Source organism: Sinohyriopsis cumingii, chromosome 16 (genome assembly GCF_028554795.1).
Source record: "Sinohyriopsis cumingii isolate HCF-2022 chromosome 16, ASM2855479v2, whole genome shotgun sequence".
In the NCBI taxonomy this organism is placed as follows: domain Eukaryota; kingdom Metazoa; phylum Mollusca; class Bivalvia; order Unionida; family Unionidae; genus Sinohyriopsis; species Sinohyriopsis cumingii.
The window spans coordinates 48838016-48865174 of NC_142976.1; the positions used below are offsets into that span (position 1 = coordinate 48838016).

Sequence of the window (27159 nt, forward strand, 5' to 3'; positions counted from 1 at the left end):
CTGCCAAGTATCCGATACGACGCGTGGAAGTGAAAACCTTCACTATTCCCAAGGGGCGACGATCCATGATCCAAGATCATCTGTTCCAAGGACAGCTACCCAAACGTTTAATCGTTGGTATGGTCGAGAATGAAGCCTTCAACGGAGCTATCGCTAAAAATCCTTTCTACTTTCGACACTTTGGCGTGTCCAAGATCGAAGTCAGTCGCGATGGCAAATCCTTATGTACCCGACCTTTCGAACCCGACTTTGACAAGAAGAATTACTTGAGATCGTACTTGTCCTTGTACGAAGCCACTGGTCAGTTAGGAACCAACACCAGTCACGGTATTACGTACGAAGATTATGCAGAAGGTTATGCTTTGTGGGCTTTTGATTTCACTCCAGAACAAGGCAGCGACGAGGGACATTTCCACCCTATAAAATCCGGCCAGATTAGTGTGGAAATTCAGTTTGCAAAACGAGAGCCTGATGAAACGGTGAACGTCATCCTGTATGCAGAATTCGATAATACGATAGAAATCAACAGTTTGAGAGAACTCATTCTAGAATATTAGAAGCCATGGAAGACTGTTATCCTTCTTTACCTAGTGGAGAAACTTTGGAGATGGAATGTGAGGAGACCATGGAAAAAGAAGAAGTTATCATGATGAAGTCAAGATGGTCAGAACAAGAAGCCCATTTAGTCTCCTGTTTTGCCAAACACTTGGTCGAAAAAATGACGGAATTGATCAAGAAAGATTGCTATGGATGTCAAAACGATCATCCCAGTCAAATTCAACACGATAAATGCCTGATGCTGAGTCAAGAAGAAAAATTGGACGAGTATCTGGACGAAGCTTGGAGTCTCATCTCGGACGAAGTCGTGTTGCATCAGTGGTATAAAGACTTGCGTGAACATTCCTGTCCACCATTAACCACTCAAGAGATCCATCGTATCGAAGCTCTCCTGAATCAGAGTGAGGAGACGAAGCGAAGAAACGGTTATTTGTCAGACATTTTCAAGCAAAAAGTCAGGATCGAATTGATGACTTATTATTACCTGTGAAGAAGAAGAAAACCACACAAATCAATGGATACCTGGGAACTTTGTTACCTTTTGAACCACAGTTCGTACACGGGTTCTTGGAATTCTGTCTTCTGTGCTAAAGATGAACTCCCTCATCGCAAACCTCAAGACCATCAAGCTTATGTTATCAACACGGACGACAGTCATCTCTCAGGAACCCACTGGGTAGCCGTCTACTTTCCTCAAGAAGGATGTGTGGAATATTTCGATTCATATGGATTGCCCCCTTTGGAAGACGATATCATTGACTTTATGAGAAGAAATGCTCAGACCACACGATTCAATAATGTGAAATTGAAATTACAAGGCACAGATTCCTTGGTGTGTGACAATATTGTGTGTATTTTCTGCATCATCGCAGCCTGGGCTATTCCTTAGAACATTTAGTGACTCATTTTGATCCTCGTTCTTCTTCAAGAAACGATGTGAAGGTAGATCGATGGTTTTGTGACCATTATGCTTATCTTTTGTCTCAAGCTAGGAAACGTAGTGTCCATCAATGGCCTAATGACTTCCAACAGTGGAAATCACAATTTCATTCACAACGTTGTAAACCCTGTTTAAAATAGAGTGTGAATTGAAAAAAATGTTGGTCATTTGAAAAAAATGTTTGATGTTATATTGTTGAATTATTATTAAAAATGTTAGAGTTGTTTGTTAGTTTTAAGTGATTTTGAATCAAAAAATGTTGTGTTTTGAAAAAAATGCCTTTGTCTTTTGTTTGACTATAGGAATTTTTATTCATGCTCTTTGACTTCTTACTATCCCTCTCATGACACTCATTGTACGTTGCGGCTCGAAAACCGTAGAGGGATGTTTTCCTTCACGTCCGCCCTTTGACTTTAAGAACCGGGGTAGTTTCCAGTCTAACCATCCATTGTCGACTCATCCTCCTACGAAGATGTGCTCCAAACTAGCTAAGCTAAACGAAGCCTACGTGAATCTGCACAGGGTGAGACACAGTCTGATACCGAAGCCTGAAGAGATAGAGAATGTGAGAATGCTAAAAGTCACTGAAGACCTGATAGAAGAGCTCTTCAGAGAAGAAGTGAACAGGGAGAAAGAAGAATGGACAGAGAAGTACAGACTTCAGAAACAGCAGAGAGAGAGCAGCAACAGCAGCAGCAGCAGCAACCTGAACCTGACAGAGGCTTTGTCGATTGTCGTATCGACACCAAAGTTCTTCTTCTCTTTCCGAAGAAGCAAACCTATCGTCAGAAAGTCTATCCTCAGAGGACGTCGCATTCCTAGAAACTAAAAAATTGCCATAGCAAACAAAAAAAAATAAATAAAAACCCAGCCCTTTTCAGGGCTAACCCAATCTCTAGAAAAGAAATAACAATCGATTTGCCAATGTGTGTATGTAGAGTAGTGTGAATATAAGCACCGACTCTTTTTTATAGTGTGAGTGTATGTGTTTGTGTATATGATTGTGTGTTTGTAAGTGCTCACGTATGTTTGTGTGGATAGTAGATTATGATCATGTTTTTTTGCTGTTTGACGTGTGGGGAGAGTAGATTTGGGGTTTGATTGATTGCTTTTGCGTATGTGAATAGTATATTGAAGTGATCAATGAAAATTTTTAAATTAGTAATGGGTAGTATAAAAAAGTGAGTGAGTGTTTCTTTTAGGTCCGCGCGTTGTTTGGTCATGATCTAGGTAATATCAATTTTGTTTTAGGGGGATGTTTTCCTTCACGTCCGCGCTTTCACTATAAATTGAAAATCGCTTGGCAGTCTAGCTACCCTGTTCATTCGTTAACAAAACAATGAATACCAGAATTGCAAAGCTTCTAGAACTCCAGATGCACCTGGAATATGCCAGGCGCATACTAAATGAACTGGCCGCGGAGGCCATTGTCGAAGAGGCAAGGATGAAAGAGGAGGAGGAAAGAAGAAAGAAAGAAGCGGAGGAAAAGGATTGAGGAAATTTCAGAATCCTAGAGACAGAAAATTGGGATTCTGAAGCCACTTATTCCGCCTCTGCACTCCCAAGAAAAAAGGTAAAAGGAGACTAGGGAAGAAGATGTGTGTATGGTGCCAGGCCTGGAAGGTGCCATCATTAACCAGGTGTCACTGGAGTTCAAAAAACAAACAGCCCTTTTCAGGGCTACCCAAACCTTTAGAAAAGAAATAACAATCGATTTGCCAATGTGTGTATGTAGAGTAGTGTGAATATAAGCACTGACTCTTTTTTATAGTGTGAGTGTATGTGTTTGTGTATATGATTGTGTGTTTGTAAGTGCTCACGTAAGTTTGTGTGGATAGTAGATTTGGGGTTTAATTTTAATTCTTTGCGTGTGTGAATAGTAGATTTTGGGTTTGGTTATTGCTGCTTCATGAATGTGAATAGTAGATCATATGAAATGAGAAAAGTAGGGGATGTTTTCCTTCACGTCCGCGCGTTTTAAGTGATAATCTAGGTAATATCAATTTTGTTTTAGGGGGATGTTTTCCATCACGTCCGCGCTTTCACTATAAGAACCCACAGCGTTCGTCGTTCAAACCATTCTACAGAGAATAAAAAAGATGGCTTCAAACCAACTTGATAAAATGAAAATATTGCAAGACGTCCTGGACAATTTGGGTATGATGGAGCAAATGTTAGTGAGGCTAAACGAGGATCACTATTCTTATAGTCCCCATCGAGTGAAGATGGAGATCAACAATTTAAGAAAAGTAAAGGACATGATCAGTGCTCTGATGAAAGAAATAAAGGAGGAGAAGGAGGATGAAGAGGAAAGGATAAGGATGAGAGAATGGAACAAAAAAATTGAAAAAGAAGAAGAAAATGAGAAGAGGAAGAAAGAGGATGAGAAGCAGAAAGAAGAGAAAAAGAAGAAAAAGGAGGAAGAAAAGAAAGAAAAGAAGAGAAAAAGTGTTGGACAGAAAATAAGAAGCTGGTGGAGAAATAGAAGAAATTAGAAGAAGAAGAAAACCAAAGGCCCTTTTCAGGGCCACCCACATTTCTCGAAAAGAGATCGACTTTCAATTGCCTACCCCATTTTTTTATTTTTTTTTTTATTTTTAAAAAAAAAAATAGAGACCCATCAGGTCGGGACCCTATTAAAATAGGGTCCCGACCCTGTTCCATTTCCCCAAGTCCCTAGACAGGCCCAAACTCTATTCCCATGTTCAATTCCCCTTGTCCATAGAATTGCTTTTTTCTCCCATGTTAAATTTCCCTTGTCCCTAGACAGTCCCACGATTTATTCCCTATGTTAATTCCCCTTGTCCCTATATTGTCCCACGATTTTTCCCCATGTTAAATTTACATAGTCCCTATATTGTCCCAGGGGTGTTTTTAATGATAAGTCCCATTGTCCCTATAGAATACCCCTTCACTACTACCACTGGACTAGTTGTGGACATTACGTAATGACATGTACCAAGTTTCAGATATAAATATAAACATCTGCAAGATGAGTTGTATTCACAAGAATCAGTCTTACACTGCATTTAGTCTTACACAGCAATCAGTCTTACACTGCAATCAGTCTTACACTGCATTCAGCCTCAGTGCAAAACTGGTAGCATCAAAACAAATTGTGCAAGGAGAGTTATGTGTCAATAATGCACATCTTCAAATGATGACCGTAACATTTACAATGTTTCGTGAATAGTTTATTCATAAGAATTTGTTTAACGCTGCATGTAGCCTAATGATAAAATGGGTAATAACTCCTGTACAAATTGTTGGAACAAAACGATTTGTCAATATGTATAACATTTATCACATTTCAAAGCAATCAGTAAAATGAAATGTACTTCTAGCTGTGCAAACAAGTTTGGTTTATAGTACTGCATCAAGCTACATAACTAAACAAAATTGTGATTCAAAGTGATTTGTTAATATCTCCATCTACATGTGATTATCATACTACTTACTAAGTTTCAATCCATACAAAGATGGGACAGGCTGCACCAACGAAATTGTTGTTGGCAGGACATGTGAATTCCAACACACCAGAATGAGTAGTTAAGAAGTCCAATATTTTACAAGCTTTCACCCTTACATGCCTTCATTTGTATAAATGTATCATGCCATTAATCCAATGAATGTGTCTATAGACACAGATACTCCACCCAGTGGATGCAGTTTAAAGGCAAAATTCAAATCAAGCAGCGGTAATAACTCCATAAAATGATGTTTGAAAGTGTTGATAATCCAACCTGACAGGTTTCTAGAATAAAAAGCAGTGGTAACAACTCCATAGCATGATGTTTGAAAGTGTTGATGACCCAACCTGACAGGTTTCTAGAATAAAAAGCAGTGGTAACAACTCCATAGCATGATGTTTGAAAGTGTTGATGACCCAACCTGACAGGTTTCTAGAATAAAAAGCAGTGGTAACAACTCCATAGCATGATGTTTGAAAGTGTTGATGACGCAGCCTGACAGGTTTCTAGAATAAAAAGCAGTGGTAACAACTCCATAGCATGTTTGAAAGTGTTGATGACCCAACCTGACAGGTTTCTAGAATAAAAAGCAGTGGTAACAACTCCATAGCATGATGTTTGAAAGTGTTGATGACGCAGCCTGACAGGTTTCTAGAATAAAAAGCAGTGGTAACAACTCCATAGCATGATGTTTGAAAGTGTTGATGACCTAACCTGACAGGTTTCTAGAATAAAAAGCAGCAGTAATAACTCCATAACAATATGTTTGAAAGTGTTTATGACCCAACCTGACAGGTTTCTAGAATAAAAAGCAGTGGTAACAACTCCATAGCATGATGTTTGAAAGTGTTGATGACCCAACCTGACAGGTTTCTAGAATAAAAAGCAGTGGTAATAACTCCATAACAATATGTTTGAAAGTGTTTATGACCCAACCTGACAGGTTTCTAGAATAAAAAGATTCATACCAAGTCTCAATCTAAAAATCATTTAGATGAAATGAAATCTGCACTGTATGTGAGATGACAGGACGGATGGAAATGGGTAACAATATGCTGTTTCCATGTAAATAGTGGGAGAAACACTTTTTAAGTCAACACATCCCTGTATATTTACTCTTTTATTTGTATTCAAATGTTTATAAGAGCAAAATAATATTACAAGTCTGAAAATAGACTATACACATTGCAGAATCAAATATATCAAACTTTCCAGTTTATAATCCACTAGTCATTATGTTGTACATGTCTTTATGTACATGTGATATTACTGCCTCAGTTAATGCCATGGCAACAGAGATAACTGTCTTCCCCATGGACTCCAAATAGTAGCCAATTCATACTATGATACTAGCTAACAGAAAGATTCAAACCCACATCCTTATGGTCATGAATCCAACACACAAACGAGTGAACCATTGATGCATTAAAGGCAACTGATGACACCATTTTAACATGCAATGAAAACATTATGAAGATAATTTTGAAATAATGCTGATTAAGTTATTCTGTTTTATAAATTTATTTAAAACAAGTAAATTTTAAGCCCTAATTTAAATTTGTGCTAATCAGTTTAGTGTCTTTGGTGCTAAACATATGCAAGAGCTATTAATATTAAAATTTACACGAAATTACCAAAAGCTATAAGCATTGCATCATCCAGGACTATAAAATTTGTATTCTTACTTATATTTTTGAAGAAAGAAAAAACCATATTGCACATTATTATTACATGCTTAGGCTCATTCCGAAACATAACAAGAAAAAGTGAAGACAACAAGCTTCGTAAAATTTAACAAAATTTGTTTCCTTACAAAAACAAGGAAAACTTGAGAAAAAGAACTTACGGTTTTATGCATCAAATTAAAAAATAATCCAAGAATTAAAAAATTATAGAAGTTCTAGTAATAAAAAGTCCTAATGAAACCAAGTTCGAATCCAGATGAAATCCAAAGTGGAAGGCAATGACATATACTGTAGGCAGTGTCATAATCTTCAAAGGAAAAATAACCAAGGGAGATAACTGCTATAAGATCTAATATATTGCACAAGTTCATGTAAATCTGAAAACAGGTACCTGGGTACTTGCCTGTTAATAATAACCTGGGAATTAAAATGGGTACCCATTAAAAACAAAAGTTTCCAAGTTCAAGTCAAAGATATCAGGAGCGAGCAAGACAGAATAATGATTACAGTTTGAGGTGCGTGTCATGTGACTATTGGCTGCTGCGCATTTATCCATTGCTAGAACTCCATCTAATTTCCTTATTTACTATTTAGAGAAATTTTATACATGAAACAATTCAAAGAAAACAGACACATTTCTTGAATGTGAAAAGAATGTCACAGATTCATTATATTTTAATAAACATATATGTAGTAGACCAATTTAAACTGAAGAAAAAAAATAGAGCCAGATATTAACTCATTTGGCCCCGGAGGTTTTTGTCATTTTCGCCTGAAATGCATGTAGTAAAGACATTTTGGGGGCTATTTCTGAATACATCGTCTTTCAACAGATTTCCATGAGACTAATGCCTAGTTGTATTAGAAACATCGTTTTCCATTGGTTATTTTGCTTGTGCATGAGCAGAAGGGTACAAGTTGTCCTTATTTAGTTTTTTTGCTTAATGGATCCATCATTTTCATATGGAGACCACTCTTTATTCCAAATGCCCACCGTATCCTAGTTTTTGCAAAGGTTCACTCGTCTGTGTGCAGTTCAGACCAGTCTGCTTTAGATTTGAGACCAAAAGGTCTAAAATCCTGACATGAAATCGCATTCTGACCACGAGTGAATTTTGGGTGGAAAAAAATGGGTTAAAAAAATTAGGCTTTTCCCTCTGTATCTTGTAGTGCAACTAGAACTTCCAGATTATTTGGTATCATTGTAGAGCTATATCTGTCTGCTGTTTTGTAATTTCACCCACTTTGGTGTATATTAAATGACGGTGATGCTGCAGAGTTCAGAAATAGGGTACAACCTCATCATGCCTACAGGCAGGATTGTGGGCGAATGAGTTAAGAGAAACAGGCTTTATTGATCTGACTCCATGACTGAAAAATGTTAAAATAATTTTATTAAACTTAAAAGCTGCATCAGTAAAAGGATAAATCAATACACGAATTCTGAAAGAAAAGTTCAATGAACAAAGGTGCAATACAGCATTCATCATTTGTGGACTTCATGACCACTCAGCGAAAAGTCAGACATGTCGATTAGTTAAAGGGAATGTTATGCATAAATAATTTATCAGTTTGTTTTTGTGTCTATATTCGTATTAACTACTAAGCCTGATTAGTAACAAGAATTTATCTGTAGATCCAGGTAGGTAGCAAAAATAATTGTGGTTTTCAATTTTTTGTAATTGTGGCATGTTATATACAGACTGGTCTTTTAATGATCAGATTATGCTTTTTGCCACTTATATTAGAAATAACTACACTTATATCTCTCTTGAGTGTTGGCATGTGTTCACATTTAATACAATTTTCCTTCGATTGGTTACCCTAGTAACTGATCAGCAGAAGTTTCCTAAAATTGTTACAGGTTTAAGTAGCCTCTTTTTCAATATATAAAAATTACCTTGAGGCCATTGGATCCATACTTGGCAACTAATTTTAGTACAATCATATAGGTAAATTACCAGTATTAGAAATACAAAGAGAATGGAGATCATGCCATTAGCTTGGAAAGACTGTAATTCCTCTAAGCCAAAACAAAGCTTAAAGACCGGACCTTGGAAAATTCGATTGTGTAATAATAAGCTACAATATGTCATTAGAGACCCATTGCAAAGTTAATATATGTACATAGAAACATACAAAAATATATTTCAAATGTGAAAAAAGAAAATATAAGAACAGTCTTCTGCTGAACCTGATCTTTCACCCATGTAAGTGCAACCATATATCAATCACATTACAATCAGATTAGTTTCAAAAACTTTAACACAAAACTTCAAGCCAGATACTGCCACTGGTTTTAAAAAATGATATATTCCATAATGTTTATACAGGTGAGAGACCCCCCTCCCCCAGAAATGCAGAAAATATATCATTAAATAAAAACACCATTAGATACATGAATTTTGATACATGTAAATGGTTATGGAATTCTTAGTGTGTACACGCAAATTATTACACACAGCCAAAATGTACTACCACCTTATCTACTTTATAAGTAATAGCATGAACCTAAGATATGAACAGAAAACAGCTTCTTTATAAGGTTGTTGTGAAAAGTTAGACCCTGGAATAAAGTGTACAAACAAAGGATGTTCCAGTGCACTTTAAGTTAGTAAATTTCTAAGTTCACTTAAAAATCTTGCTATCAATTTTCTCTAATTTTACAAAGCAAGGATGGATTATTTGTGACATTGGTCTTGTCCTCTCTGAAGATTCTGGTTTCTCATTTGTTTCCATGCAGCCAACGAGTATGTGATTCCTGAACCCAAGGTCTGGCCTTCATAAAACTAAGGTTGCTATGAAAATGTATGTCCTCGAATTAAGTGCAACATGTAATGATATTTCAGTGCATCTTCACTTACTAATATTCGAAGGCAGAGAAGACAGGTAAGAATCTTGCAATCTATTTTCTCCAACTTTACATAACAGGGCTTGAGTCCTAGTTGCATTAGTCCTGTCCTACCTGTAGTTCTTGGTCTCACTGATTGTTTTATCAGAAGCTGGGTATCTTGCTCAAAGAATTCCTTCTTTATTACAGGTACTTTTTCTGGTTCTCTTAGTTCAGTTCTAATTGGAAACCTGTTAGAAGATGTGGATGGAGCTGCTTGGCTTTGCTCTTTTTGACATCTGTCATACAGATGTGTATTCTCAGGACCTGTAATTTTTGTGAGTTTTTTCCATTTACTGTACCAATTTAAGGGTGCTCCACAACCTGTTTTTATGGGCTCTGCTCTCACTTGACATGGACTGTTTTGAACCATCTTATCTAGAATAGTTTGGTTACATCCCATGATAGTTTCCTCATTCTTGTAAGCATTTTGCATCAACATGATATCATTCAATTCATTTATATCTGGTTTGATGTCAGCCGCTTCATCGACTTCAGAGAAAGCAGCATCTTTGCTAGTACCTAATAGCTCCCCAGGGTTGTCAATGGTTTCCGTTGCACTATCATCTCTTCTAGCAGCCTCTATAGAACCTTCTGACAATGAAGTCATAGGCATTTGTTTCCAAGCAGCCAACGAGGATGTGATTCCTGAACCCAAGGTCTGGTCTGCATCTCCTTGTTCCAGGTTCTCCATCAATGCACTGAGGTTTTTGTCTTCTCTATCCTCTGTAGAAATAATCTTAATGTCTTTGCTTCCATCACCACTATCATTTTGTGTCTCAGCAGATTTTGCTTGTGAAATGATATGGAACTCCAGGTGTTTAGAGAAAGTATCATGGCTTGTAAATACTGCTCCACATATGCTGCATTTTAGGATAACATCGAAATTGTGTTTTTTAACGTGCATTATTAGGTCCTTTTTCCCAGTGAATGTCTCTCTACATATACAGCATACAATCTCTCCGTAATTCTCTTCCATGTGTTCTGAATAAGAAGTTGCAGATAAAAAACAGTCATCACAGTTCTTACATTCATACAGATCCAAATCTGCATGACTCTGCAAATGTCTGACCAACTCTTGTGAATACACCACCTTCATACAGATGAAACATTGTATCCATTGTTCTTTACATTCTTGGTTTATACCTGAAGTCGTGGGCTCATTTCTGAATATTGGAGCATTTTTATTTAAACTGACATCAGTTGTAATAAACAGTAAATCCTTTGCAGAATGGATTTTCAGGTGATTTTTTAAGTCAGGCATTGTTGTGAACACTCTAAAGCATTTTAAACAACAAGCTTTTACAAATGTATTTTTCTTTACAATCTTTGGAAAAACATTGCGATATCCAGCAGTTTGATCTTTCTGATTGTAGGAATGGCCAGACACATCTTTTCTCCATACATTAACTGTTTTTTGGGGATTTTTCTTGTTACTTTTCAAAATCTCAGGTCCTTCTTTACTTGTATTATTAGCAATAGCATTGTTCTCTGAATCACTGACATGTTTTTGACTATAGGAATGATCATTATTCTTTGACGATTCTACTTCTTGCAAGAGTGAAAACACAGTGCTTCTTCCTGGCACATTGGAATGTTCAATATATTTGACATCATCAAGATTAAATGGAACTGGAGGACTTTCCTGGCTTGATTGGGCTTCCTGATATGAATTCTTCTCAATGACATCTTTCAATACAGCCAAACTCCCACACTGACTTGTTTCTCTGTTTGACTGCACAAAATAATGCATATTCGATGTCAATCTATCAATCTGTGAGCTGTTCCTGTCACGAAGGTCATCAATATTAAGGGGGGCCTCAATTCTGCTCTGCACGGCATCTTGTTCAATCCCTCGGTTTAATTCTACTGCAGCAGACAAGCCAGATTCTCTTGCATCAAAACTGACACTGTGGAGGAGAGAGGAATCTTGTATTTGTGTATCTACGTTATGCACGATGCCATTGTTCTGTTCTTCACCAGTAAATGATGTTGAATCTTGCTGCTGTAATAACTGAGAAAAATAAACATCTGAATCTACTCCAGCTGAAGAAGAAACCTTACTAAGTTCTACTCCATCTGTAACATTTGCACAGTTGTAAGGCCTTGAGTTGACCTGAACTGGACTTTTGGGTGGGGTTTTACATGTTTTATTCTCTACCTGGTGCTGATGAGTCTGCAAAGATTTGTGCTCTGTTTTCTCATGAAGATCCATCGCATACTCATAAAAAAATACTTTGTTACACCATTTACATGCATAGGATTCTTTCAAACTATACTGCAAGCTGATTCCATGTACCTTTTCATGTCTAACTAGGTTTTTTTTGTACTTAAATACCTGACTGCACATTCTGCAATGATAATTTCCAATGTCAGTTGCATGAACAGGAATATGTTCCTTGAGCTCATTTCTATTTGAGCATTTGATCTGACATACACAGCACCAAAAACCACCTTCCAGTTCAGAAGTATCTGGCAGGTCCAGATGATGAATGAAACATCTTTTGCAATAGAACACCTTTTTACATGACTCACAGATAAAACGATCTTCGTGCTTAACATTATCATTTGGATTGTAACATATCTCACAATATTTACACTTCTTTTTGCTAGAAGGCTCTTCTATCACCTCCTGATAAAAATCAGGATGGAGTTTGCGAGTATGTAACAGAAATGCATGCTTTTGTACATATTCCTTTCCAAAAAACCTGTATGCTTTATGCTTTTCTCTGTTAACCATATGATTGTGAAATTCGAGTCCTGCTTTATTCAAGAAAACTCTACAACAAAGCTTGCATTTGAATCGTTTATCTTTCTCATCACCCGTTGCTTCAAAGTTTTTCTCCGCCAAATTGTGTTTGTGCAAGAGATGCTGAACAAGACAAGATCTTTTTGAGTAAGAACTACCACAGACTTCACATCTGAATCCACTGGGACTATCAGCTAGCTCTGACATTACTACTTCTTGCCTACTTGCTACACCTCTTTTGCTTGGTGGAAACATAAATCTGCGCTTGTGTTGCAAAAGCCTTTCCTTCCGTCCAAAAGATTTTCCACATTTATTATAACTACATGGTTTGAGAGGAATGCTAATTTTGTCTAAATTGACAAGTTTTTGAAATAGCCCATTTTTGTGCCAATTCATATGCATCGCAAGGACAGATCTAGATGAGAAATATGTTTTACAAAATGGACAATAGAGGCCCATCTTTATATGATTAGTCAACGCTATTTTTCTAGTTAAATGCCATCTTTTATGTTGTGAAAGACCTTCTTGTGAAGTGAACAAGAGCATACAAAGATCACAATTAAACCATTTATTCTGCTCACTGTAATGTCTGATAATAGCAACGTCACTGACATTTTCTCCATTGCTGTCAATACTATTTTTCCTATCATTCCATTCCACATCTGCATTCACATTGTGAAACTCTGATACATTCTGTTTAGTGCCTACTACGTTATCTGTGTCCACAACATTAATGTATTCATCATGATGACGTTCAGTTGCAAGGGAAAATGCATTCCCATCACTGTCACTGCTGGAAGCTTCTGTCCTGGATGTTTCATTTTTCATGCTGACAAAATGGGATAGGTGGTTATGGTCTTGTAAATTTTGCATGTCGTTATGGCTAGAACAAGCTTCGAATCTGTATGAGTCCATCTGTCTGTTTGGACTACAAGATTCAGCCTTTATTGTTATGCATGTTTTATTGCCATTTTCAGTATCTGCTGATTCAATGACATGATTTCCCATATGCACACAAAGATGACTTGCATCCTCAAATGCCTTGCCACATATTCCACAAGAGAATATTGGCTTCTTATTTGGAATGTTATCATACATCTCTGTATCATTCTCAATATTTTCTCCTCTTGCTATATGTTCATGCCTTTGCAACTCTTCCCCATTTTCATTGTGAATTATTTGTGTACCTAAGTGACTGGCTCTTTGGTGTGTAGTGTGGGTGGACTGAAGATGTTTCAGGATGGACTGCTGATCCAAAAACACTGCTTTACATCCGTCACACTGAAATTCATTAGCTCCCTTTAGAATATGAGTTCCCATATGGTCAGCAAGATTAAGCCTGCGATGAAAGCCCTTCAGGCAAATACCACATTCATGTGGTTGGTCACCTGTGTGTATTCGAAGGTGCACATCTAGATAAGATTTCTTTCTAAATGTCTTCCCACACACAAGGCAGATATGAGCAGACATCACATGCTTCTTCTTGTGCTGAAAGAGAAGAAAATGGATGTTAAAACTCGTGCCACATCCAATGCATTTGTATTTGTCGCTTTTCTTTTGTTCATATGATCTTCCTGAGACCCAAGATCTGTGTACAACTTCTGTTATTTTGGGACCATGTGCATCATTTTTATCTTTTGCCTTTTCAAGACTTGATAGTTCTTCCATTTCACCCATTTTGAATCAGATTTCAAGTTACACGTAATTAATGATCTTCTCTTCAAGTTAAACAACGTGATATTTTCTCACACTATATTACACCCACTATAGTTATCGAAACTGCTCACAAATTCATTATATGTGTGTGTGTTTTGGATTTTTAATGTAGCTTTAATAATGTCACAGTATCCTGACACCAGGTCGACCAGTCCTAACATCTAATCTCTTAATGCTGAGCACCTAGCAAGGCACTTGTTAGTATCATTTTTTAAAGTTTTTGCTATGACTCAGCCCGAGTACAAACCCGCAACCTCACACATCTGAGGAATCAATAAATGTACTGTTTATGAAGAAATATATAGCATATCTGCAATACACAACAGATTTTACTAACTTTTGACTAGACTGGAATTAAAAAGGAATGGCTGATAACACTTGAGGTAATCAGCAGACCAATATTTACGGAAATATATGGAGTAAAAAGACAGTGGAAAAGCAAGTGAATGTAAATGACAAAAAATGTCAGTTGACTGAAGAAATATAATATCTCAGAATTTTCTTCATAATTAACAGTACCAATCACAACTCTATTCTCTATGTGGAGAATTTAGTAGCCATCAGAATCATGAGACTGAACTGACTGGAAGAATACCACTATGTCAGCCTCCATTAAAACAGCAACATGATTATTGCCACATCCAGCATATCTAAGAGTCCATTTGCATGCAGAATGTAATAATTGTTCCTTCTCACATAGTCTTTATGCAAGACAATAGCACAGTGCAAATGATTAGTTCTATCTCTATGTTGTTATTTAAAGTGTATAAAATGCATTATCAAATTGCCCTTTCTTGCTCTTACAGAAATCTCTTCTGCAACACAGGTTGTACCTACAGTAAACTGACATTTCTTTTTAAACTATAAATAATGTATTTTGCACTTTTATGCTGAATACATGAACATATGATATAACCCTATACCACATTCATTCTATGAAACCTGTTTGGTGTGTCCTTGGGAGGGGCATTTATCTCCCCTTTCATCTGCATCAGACAAGCAATAATTTTTTAAGTGTGCTGTTAAAAACAACAAAAACAAACTGTTCACAGTATAGCGAAATGTCTTGCATAGTACGCATTAAGTGGAAAATATTACATTATTCACTAAAACAAATCTGTAAATGAAATGTTCAAGTATAACATATTTTGCAGAATATGTACTTTTCACAGACAAGATAGATGAGATATTACAAAAAAATGTGCAATCAATCATTGCATTGACCCATTACATTGCAATTACTGCATTGTCTAAAACTAAACCAGTATGTCTTACTGCCTAAATAATGATATTGTAGTAGCGTGTTCTCCAGTCAACTGACAAGGGAATGAGGCCAAATTTTCAAAAATATCTCACACACTTGGCTGCACATATTTATGCTTTTCCACAAATTCAAGTCCTGTTGCTTTAGTTTGACTTTACTTACTCTGATGTCTTCTTCCTAATAAATTAAAATTCTCACACAAACAAATAGTCATGCTTTCAAGTTCCACTGACCTATATTTCAGTTGGATGAAATGCACTAGAAGCCAAGAATGATAAAAATGGATTAAGCTGAAGTTGATTTTTTAAAATTAAAACAAATAAAATATGCTATTCCTAAAGAAAGTGTTTCAACAGCTTCATTTCGTTCAAGACATGTATCATCCTTTTAACTTATTTCTTGGTTTCCATCGCATTCCTATATCACTGGAAAATGACTGTGTGACAGCATGATGTGTGGTTACTTATTGTCATTTCAAACCAAACAGAAGCTCTCAACGTAAAGAAGCAGACAGCCAGTTCAATATCTTGATCTGGTTCATAAACAGTCAAATTTAGTACAAACTATCTTGTCTGTATCCAGAACCTGCAATGTCCACTCTATCATACTTTAAAAGAGATAGTAAGTAACTTCAAAAGGCTTCATTTAATGCCTGACCATTGACCTCATTCTGCTATTTCCCGCTTCAAAGGTACTCGATCATAACCTATGGCTTGTTTTACTCCTGAGATATTTTTCTATTCATCAAGCAAACATTGATTTTTCTGCATTGCACCAAACTCAAGTTAGGGCCTCTAAAACATGAATTGTGCAAACTTTGCCAGCCGAGACAACTTACACCCACTGGAACATGCTCTATTTATTGTGAGATACAGTATTTGTGACTCTACGATACATTCCTTCAATAATCTGAGAACAGTGGTAGATGCAAACATAAGTTCAAACTTACAATCCTGTTCCAAAAAAGAATTATTTATTTGTTTTCTTAAGTCCACATGGGTCGAATGCATGTTACACTCATTTCCAACTCATCCTGACTATGCAGAACACACATTAATGGTGAAACATGATTGACTCAAAGGGTAATACTTAAAAAACACCCATGCATCTGACTCATGACTAACTTTTGAGCCAATCATATTTTGCTATGACTGTGCATGCCACATAGTTCATATGTTTTGAAAATTAGTGTAATGCATATTCGATCTGTGTGGACTTAATTATTTCATGGAACAGGATTCCTAAAGTTGAATCGAGTTAATGGTAAGTAGGAACTTACTTCTGCATCTACCACTGCTTTCCAATTAATGAAAGAATGTATTGTAGAGTCTCAAACACCGTGTCACTCAGTGAATAAAGCATGTTGAAGATGAGCGCAAGTTTGTCCCCGCAGGCAAAATTCGCTCAATGTGTACTTTTCGGAGCCCCTAACTTGAATTTGGTTTAACGCAAACAAATCAATTATAGCTTGATGAATAGAAAAATATCTCAAAAGTAAAACAAGCCATAGATTATGGTTCTGTGCCTTCAAATACGGAATTAGCAGGAGATTGAGGGTCAGGCGTAGAATGAATTTTTGGAAGTTACTTACCTTGTCTCTTTTATAATATGATAGACAGGGTTCTTTTTTAGTCCTTCAACGTAAGACACATCACCCGATATTTTTGTTCTGGGGTGACAGGTTTTACTGCCTAATTAACGGCGCTGTGTAGCATATTGTTATGTCGACTAACAGTGTAACGAAAGACACATTTTCAGGAATGTCACAAAAAGCTGGCAACCAATAACGATGCTTTTCTAGAAAGTAAAGTCATCATGTTTTTGTCAGACTTTACTTACCCTGATGTCTTTTCTCTAATAAATTCAAACTGTCACTAAAGAAATGGACATATTTTCAAGTTTTGTTCACCTACATTTCAGTTGACTGGAAAGCTATGAAAGCCAAAATCGGGTTAAGTTGAAATATTATTCTTTAACAAAATGAATACAAATATATTATGCATATTGGAACTGTAAGCAACGTTTCATTTCGTTCAAGAAACATCCCCTACATGAATCTACTTAAACATACTTCTGCATATAGTGATAACAACATAACTAGAGGGTGCTTCAGTCAGGCCAAGTGCCACCAACTTACTATTTTTGTACAGAGAGGATATCCCCCTTTACTGGGCTCCCATTCTTTTAACATGATTGGATAATTTCAGGAATAGCGGGAACATTTCACATGATAACCTGCGCAAAGGAAACCATTTGACTTTTCTTTTAATCTATATGTTATTGGTAAGAATTTTATATGACTCGGAGAATATTTTCATGAAAAATCCATTAAACGTATGTAAATATTGAATGTGCCAAGAATACTGTGGTACTTATCTTCGTTTCGTGGGAATAGGGTTGTATTATAACATACCCTCCGTCTCAGCTTTAACAGGAAATGTATGTCAGTTCTCTTCCTTGAGCACTTGGTATAGGTAGCAGCCACAGAGTGACATTTTATCAATAACATACAGTGGAATGTGTGACAACATGAAGTCACCTTATCAATATAATAAATATACATAAATTTAGAGTACATTAAGGTGATTTATTGTAAGGTACTTTACTGACAAAACATCAGACTCCTTCTGCATATATACTTCATGAATATAAATATTGTTGCTACCGCTACCTGTAACCAGTAGTTTGTATTGTTATTGCTACAAAATAGTATAAAACCTGCTTGATACCTTTGGATATGAAATTAATTTAGTAGTTAAAAAGATTAATACAAATTTATACCTGTATCGTCACAGATGAGATGTGATTGTTTTCTGTATGAAGAATAAGACCCACCCCTGTAATAATTTAAAAGCAGCTTTTGAAGTTTTTAAGGTTACTCACAGCTCAGGCTGTTGTAACATCCACACCCCTGCATAAACATCATTGGTGTGTGACTTTATTGTTATTTGACACTGTTTAAAAAATAAGTTAATATTTCTATGACAAAAATGCCAGCACAATCAAACTATGCAATAAAACAACTGCAAAATAAAAATAAAAATATACATTATATACAGTACTGTATATAACTTTTCACAGGAAATATTAGAGAAAAATAAATATTTTATGTAAACTTTCAGTCATGAAAACAATATTCTTTGATGAATTAGTCTAGGAATTTAAAAGGAATAAATACTCGGATTGTCTTGTTACATTGTCCTTATAGATTTCTTTTGCAAAGTAAGGAGGCAGATGTTACTACTTACTTTTACATGAATAAAAACAAGCTTTACATATAATTTGGCTTTTGGATTGGACATACACTCGTAATTTTAAATTCTGAGTAATTAAAGCTGAAAATTCTGGATTTGCTGATGCAAATTTGACATAAATTTCCTTTTATATACTACAGACATTTGTAAATTATGCCTCAAGAACAGTCTGTTTATATTCTCTAGTGACTGAAGAAAACCTTCCATTACTGGATTTGTTTTCTATATATATATATATATATATATATATACACTGTACATAAAATGCTCCCTTTCTGGAGAATTCTTTTCTTTTTGCAGGCAATAAAATAAGTTGTTTGCACTTGCTATGAGCAAAAACCACAAAAAGGAGTATACTTTATTTCCTAATGTGTTATTTCTGATGCTTTGACCTTCTCAAAAATACCATATTTATTACCCGAGATGAAATATTAAATTTGGCCTGTTATCCCTACTGCATACCTCGACTACCGTCGCACTGCAAAAAATTCAAATGTATGTCAACGGCACAGGGGCTCGTTTCAAAGAAAATTTGGAGTATCCGTCCTTGAATCAAGGGATGGGGGTTCTAACCTGTAACAATATAACACTTACAGATTAGAACCCCCATCCCTCGATTCAAGGACGGATACTCCAAATTTTCTTTGTAATGAGCCCCTGTGGTCAACGGAACATGAAAATGCATCCATTTGCTTGTATATTTTGATTCCACCAGGATAAAGACAGCACAGTAAGTATATTAATTACATATAAAGTCTTACAAAATTGGTAATATAAAAGATACAAATTGTATCCACAGCCAGCGATGTATTTAGGATTTTAGCTAAGAGTTGTGGGGCACATAAATTAGTGGAAGAGTGTCGACATAGGCTACTATATGTGCGACATATTCCTGGAACTGTGACTACGGTGTACTCGTTCCCAAAGGTGCTCGACGCGATATGTATTATGATAGAGAGGGTCCTAATTCAGAACGGGTCATGGGGGTAATCTAAGGTATTTTTTGTCACTCTGTATTATTGTTTTCCTTCAGATTATTGTTTTTTTCTTCTCAACATCATGCTCGCGTCGAGCACCTGTGCTCGTTCCTAGGTTAACCGACATCGGAACACGCTATACAAGACCGTTTAGTCTGACGATACATACCTGTATGCTTGTACCACCATACGCGATACGGATTTCATAAATGAAAAGTATAACTAATATCATAAATGCAGAGAACTTACTCTGTTCATTAATTGATTTATCATTTCTAAACCGACTGCGACCCCTGTGGCCCGAACAGTGTCATCCTCTGCGCGTTTCATGCTTACCGGAAGTTCCCATATTAAAACGACGCCATATTACATACACTATGGGCAAGTCTATATTCCTCAAAATAGAGTAACGTCATTAATCCTATTCGGTTACTCCCGGATACTTCCGTCAATTAAGGTAATGTTGAGAGTTATATCCCTTTGCAATGTTTGTGAAATCTACGTGAAATACAAATTTGTAGTTATAATTGTTTTCCTTTGCTGCATTTCACATAAAACACGTTCAATTCCGTGTTTTAGGATTTGTTTTGTAAATATATAAATTTTACAACTTAATGTAAGAATCAGGAGCTCATACATTGTATAGACGCTGAAATGAAAACATGAAAAATGGGCTCCTCAGTTCAACGTGTACCGTTACATAGTCCTTCGTGTAAGACCTCGACGCTGATATTTATGTTATTTGCGTCAATTCTTACAGCCTAATTAACGGCCCTGCGTAGCGTGCTTTTATGTCAACTAACATCGTTACCAAAGTCAAATCATACAACTGACAACTATTTAAAAAACGACGCTTTTCTACAAAGTAAAGTCATAATGTTTTAGTCGGACTTTACTTACTCTGATATCTTTTCTCTAATAAATTCAAATTCTCACAAAAGAAATCGACCTGTTTTCAAAATTTCAAATTTCGTTGGCCTACATTTCAGTTTGCTGGATAGTGATAAAAGCCGGGAAAGCCGAAATCGGGTTATGTTGAAATATTATTCTTTAGCAAAAAATATATTATGCCAATTGGAACGCAATGGTTCGTTTCGTTCAAGAAATATATCCCAAACATGAACCTCCTTAACTTACTTCGGCATATCTCTTCTGCCGTCGCATTGCAAGAAATTCAAATGTATGTCAACGGAACGTGAAAATGCATCCATTTGCTAGTATCATATTTTTGTTTCGCCAGGCTAAAGACAGCATAGTAAGTATATTAATTACACATAAATTAGAGGAAGAGTGTTGATATAGGCTGATAGGTATGTGGGATGTTCCTGAAACTTTTATTACTGATTCCGATGTCAACTACATCGGAAGACGCTATATACAAGGCAGTTATTTGGATAGTAAGACATAGCACTAAAACAAAGACATGTGCTATGTCTTGCATTGCAGGACTAACCGATACAGTGCCTGCATAGATAATTTCTACGTGATATGTAATATATAGGTGTAGGTGGCAGGGTCCAATTTTGTAAATTGGCTTCTGGCAAATTTCTCAACTTAAGGCTATGGTGTGACTTTTTCAGCTATTATTGTTTATTATTTGTTCTTGTTGTTGTTGTTGTGGGTTTTAACGCTATTTTTCAGCACACGATAGGCTATGCATGGCGGCCAGTATTAATGGTGGAGGAAGAACCCGGGAAAACTCCGAGAAGAACCACCGACCCACGAGAAGCTACTGGCAAGCTTTCTCACATACCCACATTGGCCGAATCCGAAGACTCGAACCCACGCAGACAGAGGTGAGATGGCAGTGATCCGTAACGGAGAGCGCTTCCCCTGTTTATTATTTAAAGATATGGATATGTTTGTGAACTAGATGTTTCAGGCTTGTGTTGTTCTTGAAACTGATGTTAGGCATGTACACCTTCCATAGTTACTCTGCAGAATATTGATAGTGAAATACCAATAGTCGGCTAGGAAGAAGATCTAGCCTCCCATAGCAGCAAACACATGGGCTTGGGGCAAGTAGAATATCTCAAAAACGGCTTGGATGACAACTATTTTGCGTTGCATCAGCCTTTTTAGTACACATAGTTTTGCAGAATAACCATCTTGGAAAAGGGCTTGTGTTTGCACTGTGAGCATCACGTGATGTCAAAAATAACCTTCGGACGTGAACATTGATGATATAAATTTGGGGTTGGGGTGCATAAACTTCCACTGATATGAACTACCATTGACTTCTTTGGTCAAGTGGATAATATTCGTATGCTTTGTTTTAATATAGGTATCCAAAAATATGGACCTTTTTGACCTCACTTGTGGATTTGACTTATTGTGATTTTTTTTTCTTTTTTTACACTAGGTCGCTGATTGCGGCATTAAATGTGTACAAAAAAGTAGCTTGCAACATCCGGAAAACAGGCAAGATAACACATAGTCTGGTTCCCTGACCTCTCTCTATTCCGTTTTGAAGGAGTGGAGAGAGGTCAGGGAACCAGACTAGATAACACAGTGGCTCAATAGCTTTGTACGCAGACCTGCGATGATGCCCGCATACAACATCATGAAACTCCAGGGTACAAGGCTAGTGCGTACGATGCCTAACGGCGTAGTAATTCAACGGGAAAATTAAAAACAAAAAACTAACCATAATTGTGTTCGCCGGAAATTGTGAATAAATATATTAAAATCGCAATACACATGCTATTTCAGCCATTGGATTGATTTAAGATTAACCGTGAAGTTGGGTATCCCGGAACGCTGTATTATTGCGGTACTTAATGTTCTTATCGGTCCATTTTAAAACTGTTTTGCTATTGCTGCTTACTTATAATTTGTACAGTTTATATGACTTTCCCTCTTTCTATTCCCCCCAAAAATCGTTGTCAATTGAAGCGCAAAAATGTAAATAAAACAGCACGTGGTGGATAACCCAGATTAACCTACCTTGGCGGAACAACTACTATCGCAGTATTGGCCTAGCTTAGATACGGTAGCACGCACGTATTGTAATAAACATACATTTCAACTGACCGATGAGAATGAATGTCCACCCTTGCACTGGCAGAATATTTCCACCAAAATCGAAAGGACCCAATAATCAAATTAAACACACAAATGTAATTAAAGTAGAAACCCATGAATAACGACATTACAAATTAAAAACAAATAGAATGTAACTTTATTTAAATTTTAAATGCAATGTGGGCAAATGATTATAATTATCTAAAATATATTATTATTATTAACTAAATATTACTTTATTTCAAGAAAGTTTAACTGCCATTATATTCTTATTTGCGTACGGGAAGTATGATCATAAGCAACATTTGTTAAAATTTTGTCCGTATTGGCTACCATGGAATGAAATTCCAAGCTTAATCTTGTAATGATTAGTCCGATAAATCAACCCTCCAAATCTGTGTTGATACTGAAATCGAAGTCAATATCATCACGGGGGAGGGGCTGATTTATCGGTCTATGTAAGGACATGCACTTCATCATCGGGTATATGACTTATAATCATCAAAAAGAGACTATACACTGAGCTTATTTTGTAATCAAATCCAAATCAGGTATAACAAACTCAACCGGAGTTTTCTTTATGATGATCAATTGAACTGCATGCACTTTACAAAAAAGCTATATTCATTGTTTTTCGACGTAAACTTATCAAACATGTTGACTTTTTAGGGGAATTTTTTCTGTAAGATAGTTGGCGTCCTTACGAACTACAGCGTTACATCTGTAGACAACCGCTAGACTGAGCGTGTCCAAAATTAATCAGAAAATCCCGTTTGCCACGATAATAAAGAGCCTGTGATAATGCAGCGTTGATATATATATATATATATATATATATATATATATATATATATATATATATATATATATATATTGCCGCCATATTGTTCCATCAAACTTCACAAGTTCCAGTGTTTTTCAAAACCGATTATTTCTATTTAGGCCTGATGAGATTATGAACTACTAGCAAGATTTACTTACCTCCGAAATTGAAGAGATTTACAACGTGCAAAACACGCACTTCCTAAAATTAAGATCTGAGATCAACTGGTTCCCTGCTTTATATTGCACTTGGTAATTCATGTAGCGTACGGAAGTAGTGAAGTGGGATACTATAGGGTCTATGGGATTTATCATTAAAAAGACCCTTGGGACAATATAGGGTCTATGTAAATTTAACATGGAGAAAAATCGTGGGACAATATAGGGTCTATGGGAATTTAACATGGCCAAAAACCCCTGGGACTATATAGGGTCTATGTAAATTTAACATGGTCAAAAACCCCTGGGACTATATAGGGTCTATGTAAATTTAACATGGTCAAAAACCCCTGGGACTATATAGGGTCTATGTAAAATTGAAACAGGGAGGGTCTCTATTTTTTTTAAAATAAAAAATAAAATATAAGAAGGGGTAGGCAATGGAAAGACTATCTCTTTTCGAGAAATATGGCTGGCCCTGAAAAGGGCCTTTGGTTTATGTTAATATGCCCTTAACATAAAGGGCATTTGCGACATCTTCTTGTCCTCAAAGTTCGTCTTACAGCAGGGCCATACATCGGAGTTCTCTTGAGGCAACCTTGTCTCTCTATATAGACTCTTCTTATCCACAGGCTGCTGCTGGTCCTGTGGACAACGGTCCACTTGGATCGGACATACATGAGCATGTCCGTCCTGAACATCATTGTTGACACAAGGGTTGAAGATTCAACGTCTGTCCACATGTTGAGGCTCCGACAATAGGTGAATCAATGCAGTGAACTGCGCTTATTTATAGGGACAGAAAGGATTGAAACGGATTGAGTTCATTCACCAATCCGAACACGCGTTACAGAATTCAGTCAGCCCGCATCCAATCCGAAGAGAGCAGTCTGTGACGTCACGTAGTCTATATAGATTCGCTAGCGCTTGTGTGCAGTCAATCTATGCGACAGTGATTCAACATGACGGAAACTCAGAAAACGATCCAATGGGGTGCACAAACAGGGGAGACCGCCCAAGGGAACCCGGACTTACTTTCAGAAGAGGTGAATTGGGATTTTGTGGATTTTCTCTCCTCGCAAGAATTTGTTCCGGAACCTTCGTTACCTTCTTCATTACCGCAAGTGGAAAATTTTAGACAGAGACAGAAAGAAGAATTGGAGAAATTTATACAACGACAAAAGGAAGCGGAACAGGCTTTTCTCCTACAGCAACAGCAACAAGAAGAAGAGGTAAGAAAAAAACAACAGCAGCAACAGCAAGAAGAAGTAGCAGCAAAGAAACAAGAGGGTGAGAATCAAACGGTCACGGTACTGTTGGACATTTTAGCGGAGTTAAGAAGTCTGAAACAAATGTATCAGACTTCTTTATCACGACCGAAGAGAATACGACCTTCCCGAGCTAAACACGTCAACCCTGTGACTAAGCCTACCGTACCACCCTTAGTGATTTCAACCCAATCATTATCATCATCATCAACATTACGCAGTCCAGAAGTAGGCCTTGGCCGTGGCAAAGGCATAAGGCAGTTAAAGTTGATTGCTTAAACTCACCCCTACACCAAAAAAGGCCCTTTTCAGGGCCACCCACATTTCTCGAAAAGAAATACAATTTCAATTTGCCAATAACTCAAAAAACCCCACCCATTTTACCTTATAGTACGTGTCTGTGTATGAGTGCGTGAGTGTAGCTTCTTATTTTAAAATCAAAACTCAAAGACACTTACCTTATATCATTAATTTATTCTTTTCTCCATTTTTTACAATCCAATTCACAATTCACAACACAACACTTTAACAAAAAGTTCATTGACTTCTTCTTTCTCCTTGTTTAGTCTCTCTGTTTTTTGAATTTCTTCACCGTCACACTCTTTTCCTCTTCTTCTTCCTCCTCTCTTTCTTCCCTTCTTCTTTTTTTCTCCTGTTTCTTTTTCTTCACCTGTCTTCTTTCTTCCTCACAAGAATCCCTCTCTTCCTCTGAAGAATCCCTCTCTTCTTCTGAAGAATCCCTCTTTTCTTCTGACTCCTCTTGTTTCTTTTTGGGGCAATCTGGAGACCAATGTCCTTTTTCTTTACAATAATAACAGGTATCTTGACTTTTGTCTCTTTTAGTCCCTGTTTTTGTTCTTTTTTGACGGTCTGGACACTCTGAAGACCAATGCCCTTTCTTCTGACAGATATAGCAAGTATCTTGACTTTTATCTCTAAAGGAAGGAGAGTAGTCCGTAGGCTGGTCTGAAGAGAATTTTCTAATGACCCCTCGCAAAGCTCTGACGAAACGTTCCATCTGGTTAGTCTCTTCCATGGTTGTACTCGGTTTGAGAGTGAAATGAATAGTGAAAGGACAAGACACACACCCTTTTATATACGCTGGTCTGCTATGACTATAAAGAAGCTCATGGTGTTTGAACTTGAGTCATTTGACTTTTTGCTTTCAAGATGAAACGATCTAATTCATTCGAGAAGAAAGAAGAAGAAAGTAAGAGGCAGAAACGTGATCTATCGCCTCGAACCAGGGCTGAAATCTTGGCACAAATTCATGTCAGTGATTTTGAAGAGGACATGAGTGAACCAGAATTTGAAACCTCTAAACCAATTTCACCACCCTTAGTCAACCCTGAAAAATACTATTCCATTCGAGAGACGGAAAAGCGCTCCTCTAGAAAATTTAGAACCACGGCTTACAAATATACAGTGAAGTTTAAAGATTTCAAGTCCGAAGTACCGTTAGAGAAAGCAGAAGGGTTCATCACCGGAGTGTGGGATTCTCTGCTCACTGCACTCAAGCGACAATGTCAACCCAAAGAAGACGATCGCTTGAGACTTTCCATACAACACGACGGTTTGAAATCCCCTGTTTGGATCGAGTTTAGCACCCCTGCAGAATTGACCGCTTCCAAAGTCATGGACAAGATTCAACACGTGCAACAATCTAATGACCAGTTTGACATCACCGATGGAAAAGCCACATTGGACATGACCCACGTCTCTCCTCCTCAAGGGACCGGACGCAAAAAGATGTTATTGGTGAACGACCTTCGCAGCATTAAGCGTAGCCTTGTCCAAATTCACAATCCTCATGACCAGATGTGTTTAGCCCGTGCCATCGTGGTGGGACGAACCTATGCCAACAAGAACGACACGACAGAATGGAAAAGAGACTGGGAGAACATTCGACAATCGGACCGAGCCAAACAACGAAGTGAAGCAGAACTCCTGTTACGACAAGCTGGCATGTCCAAAGACACACCCTGTGGCATTCCTGAGATGCAAAAATTGCAAGATGCCCTAGCTCCACGCTACACTTTGAAAGTGCACCCTCAAGAAATGCGCGGGTTTCTGTTGTTTCGAGGCCAAGACTTTAAGGACGGAAAATACATTCATGTCTATCATCACGATGACCATTTCGATACCATTACCAGTATCACTGGATTCCTGGGATACGGTTATTATTGTGAGAAATGTGATTATGGTTATAACAATCGAGAGCAACACAAGCATTGTGGAATGAAATGCCCAGGATGTTTGGCCTCTCCACCCTGTCTGAGCGAAGAACCAGTGCCTTGTTCAACTTGTCTGCGTACGTTTGTCAGCCCTGCCTGTTACCAGCAACATCTGAAGACGCAAGGTTCACAGCAGAAATGTGCTTGTC

At 37.1% G+C, this 27159-nt stretch overlaps 1 protein-coding gene and 1 long non-coding RNA gene across 4 annotated transcripts in view; one reads left to right on the forward strand and one right to left on the reverse strand.

Annotated features, from left to right (window-relative positions):
- Positions 1-6073: 6073 nt before the first annotated feature.
- Positions 6074-19889, reverse strand: LOC149780376 (uncharacterized). Of its 2 annotated transcripts, none has more exons than XM_089937282.1 (2): positions 19840-19889; positions 6074-13780 (listed from the first exon to the last, which is right to left on the reverse strand). In XM_089937282.1, the coding sequence occupies exon 2, from the start codon at positions 13760-13762 to the stop codon at positions 9452-9454; it is 4311 nt and encodes a 1436-aa protein (XP_089793408.1). In that variant the 5' UTR covers positions 13763-13780; positions 19840-19889; the 3' UTR covers positions 6074-9451. The 2 variants fall into 2 exon arrangements, with proteins under 2 accessions (XP_089793408.1, XP_089793407.1); XM_089937281.1 differs by having other exon boundaries at positions 19753-19885.
- A 783-nt stretch (positions 19890-20672) lies between these two features.
- LOC149780377 (uncharacterized) overlaps positions 20673-27159 on the forward strand; it is a 67142-nt gene continuing 60655 nt past the window's right edge. For both annotated transcript variants that reach the window (XR_016415070.1, XR_016415071.1), the window contains exon 1: positions 20673-20758. This is a non-coding gene — a long non-coding RNA (uncharacterized LOC149780377). The remainder of the gene's footprint in view (positions 20759-27159) is intronic.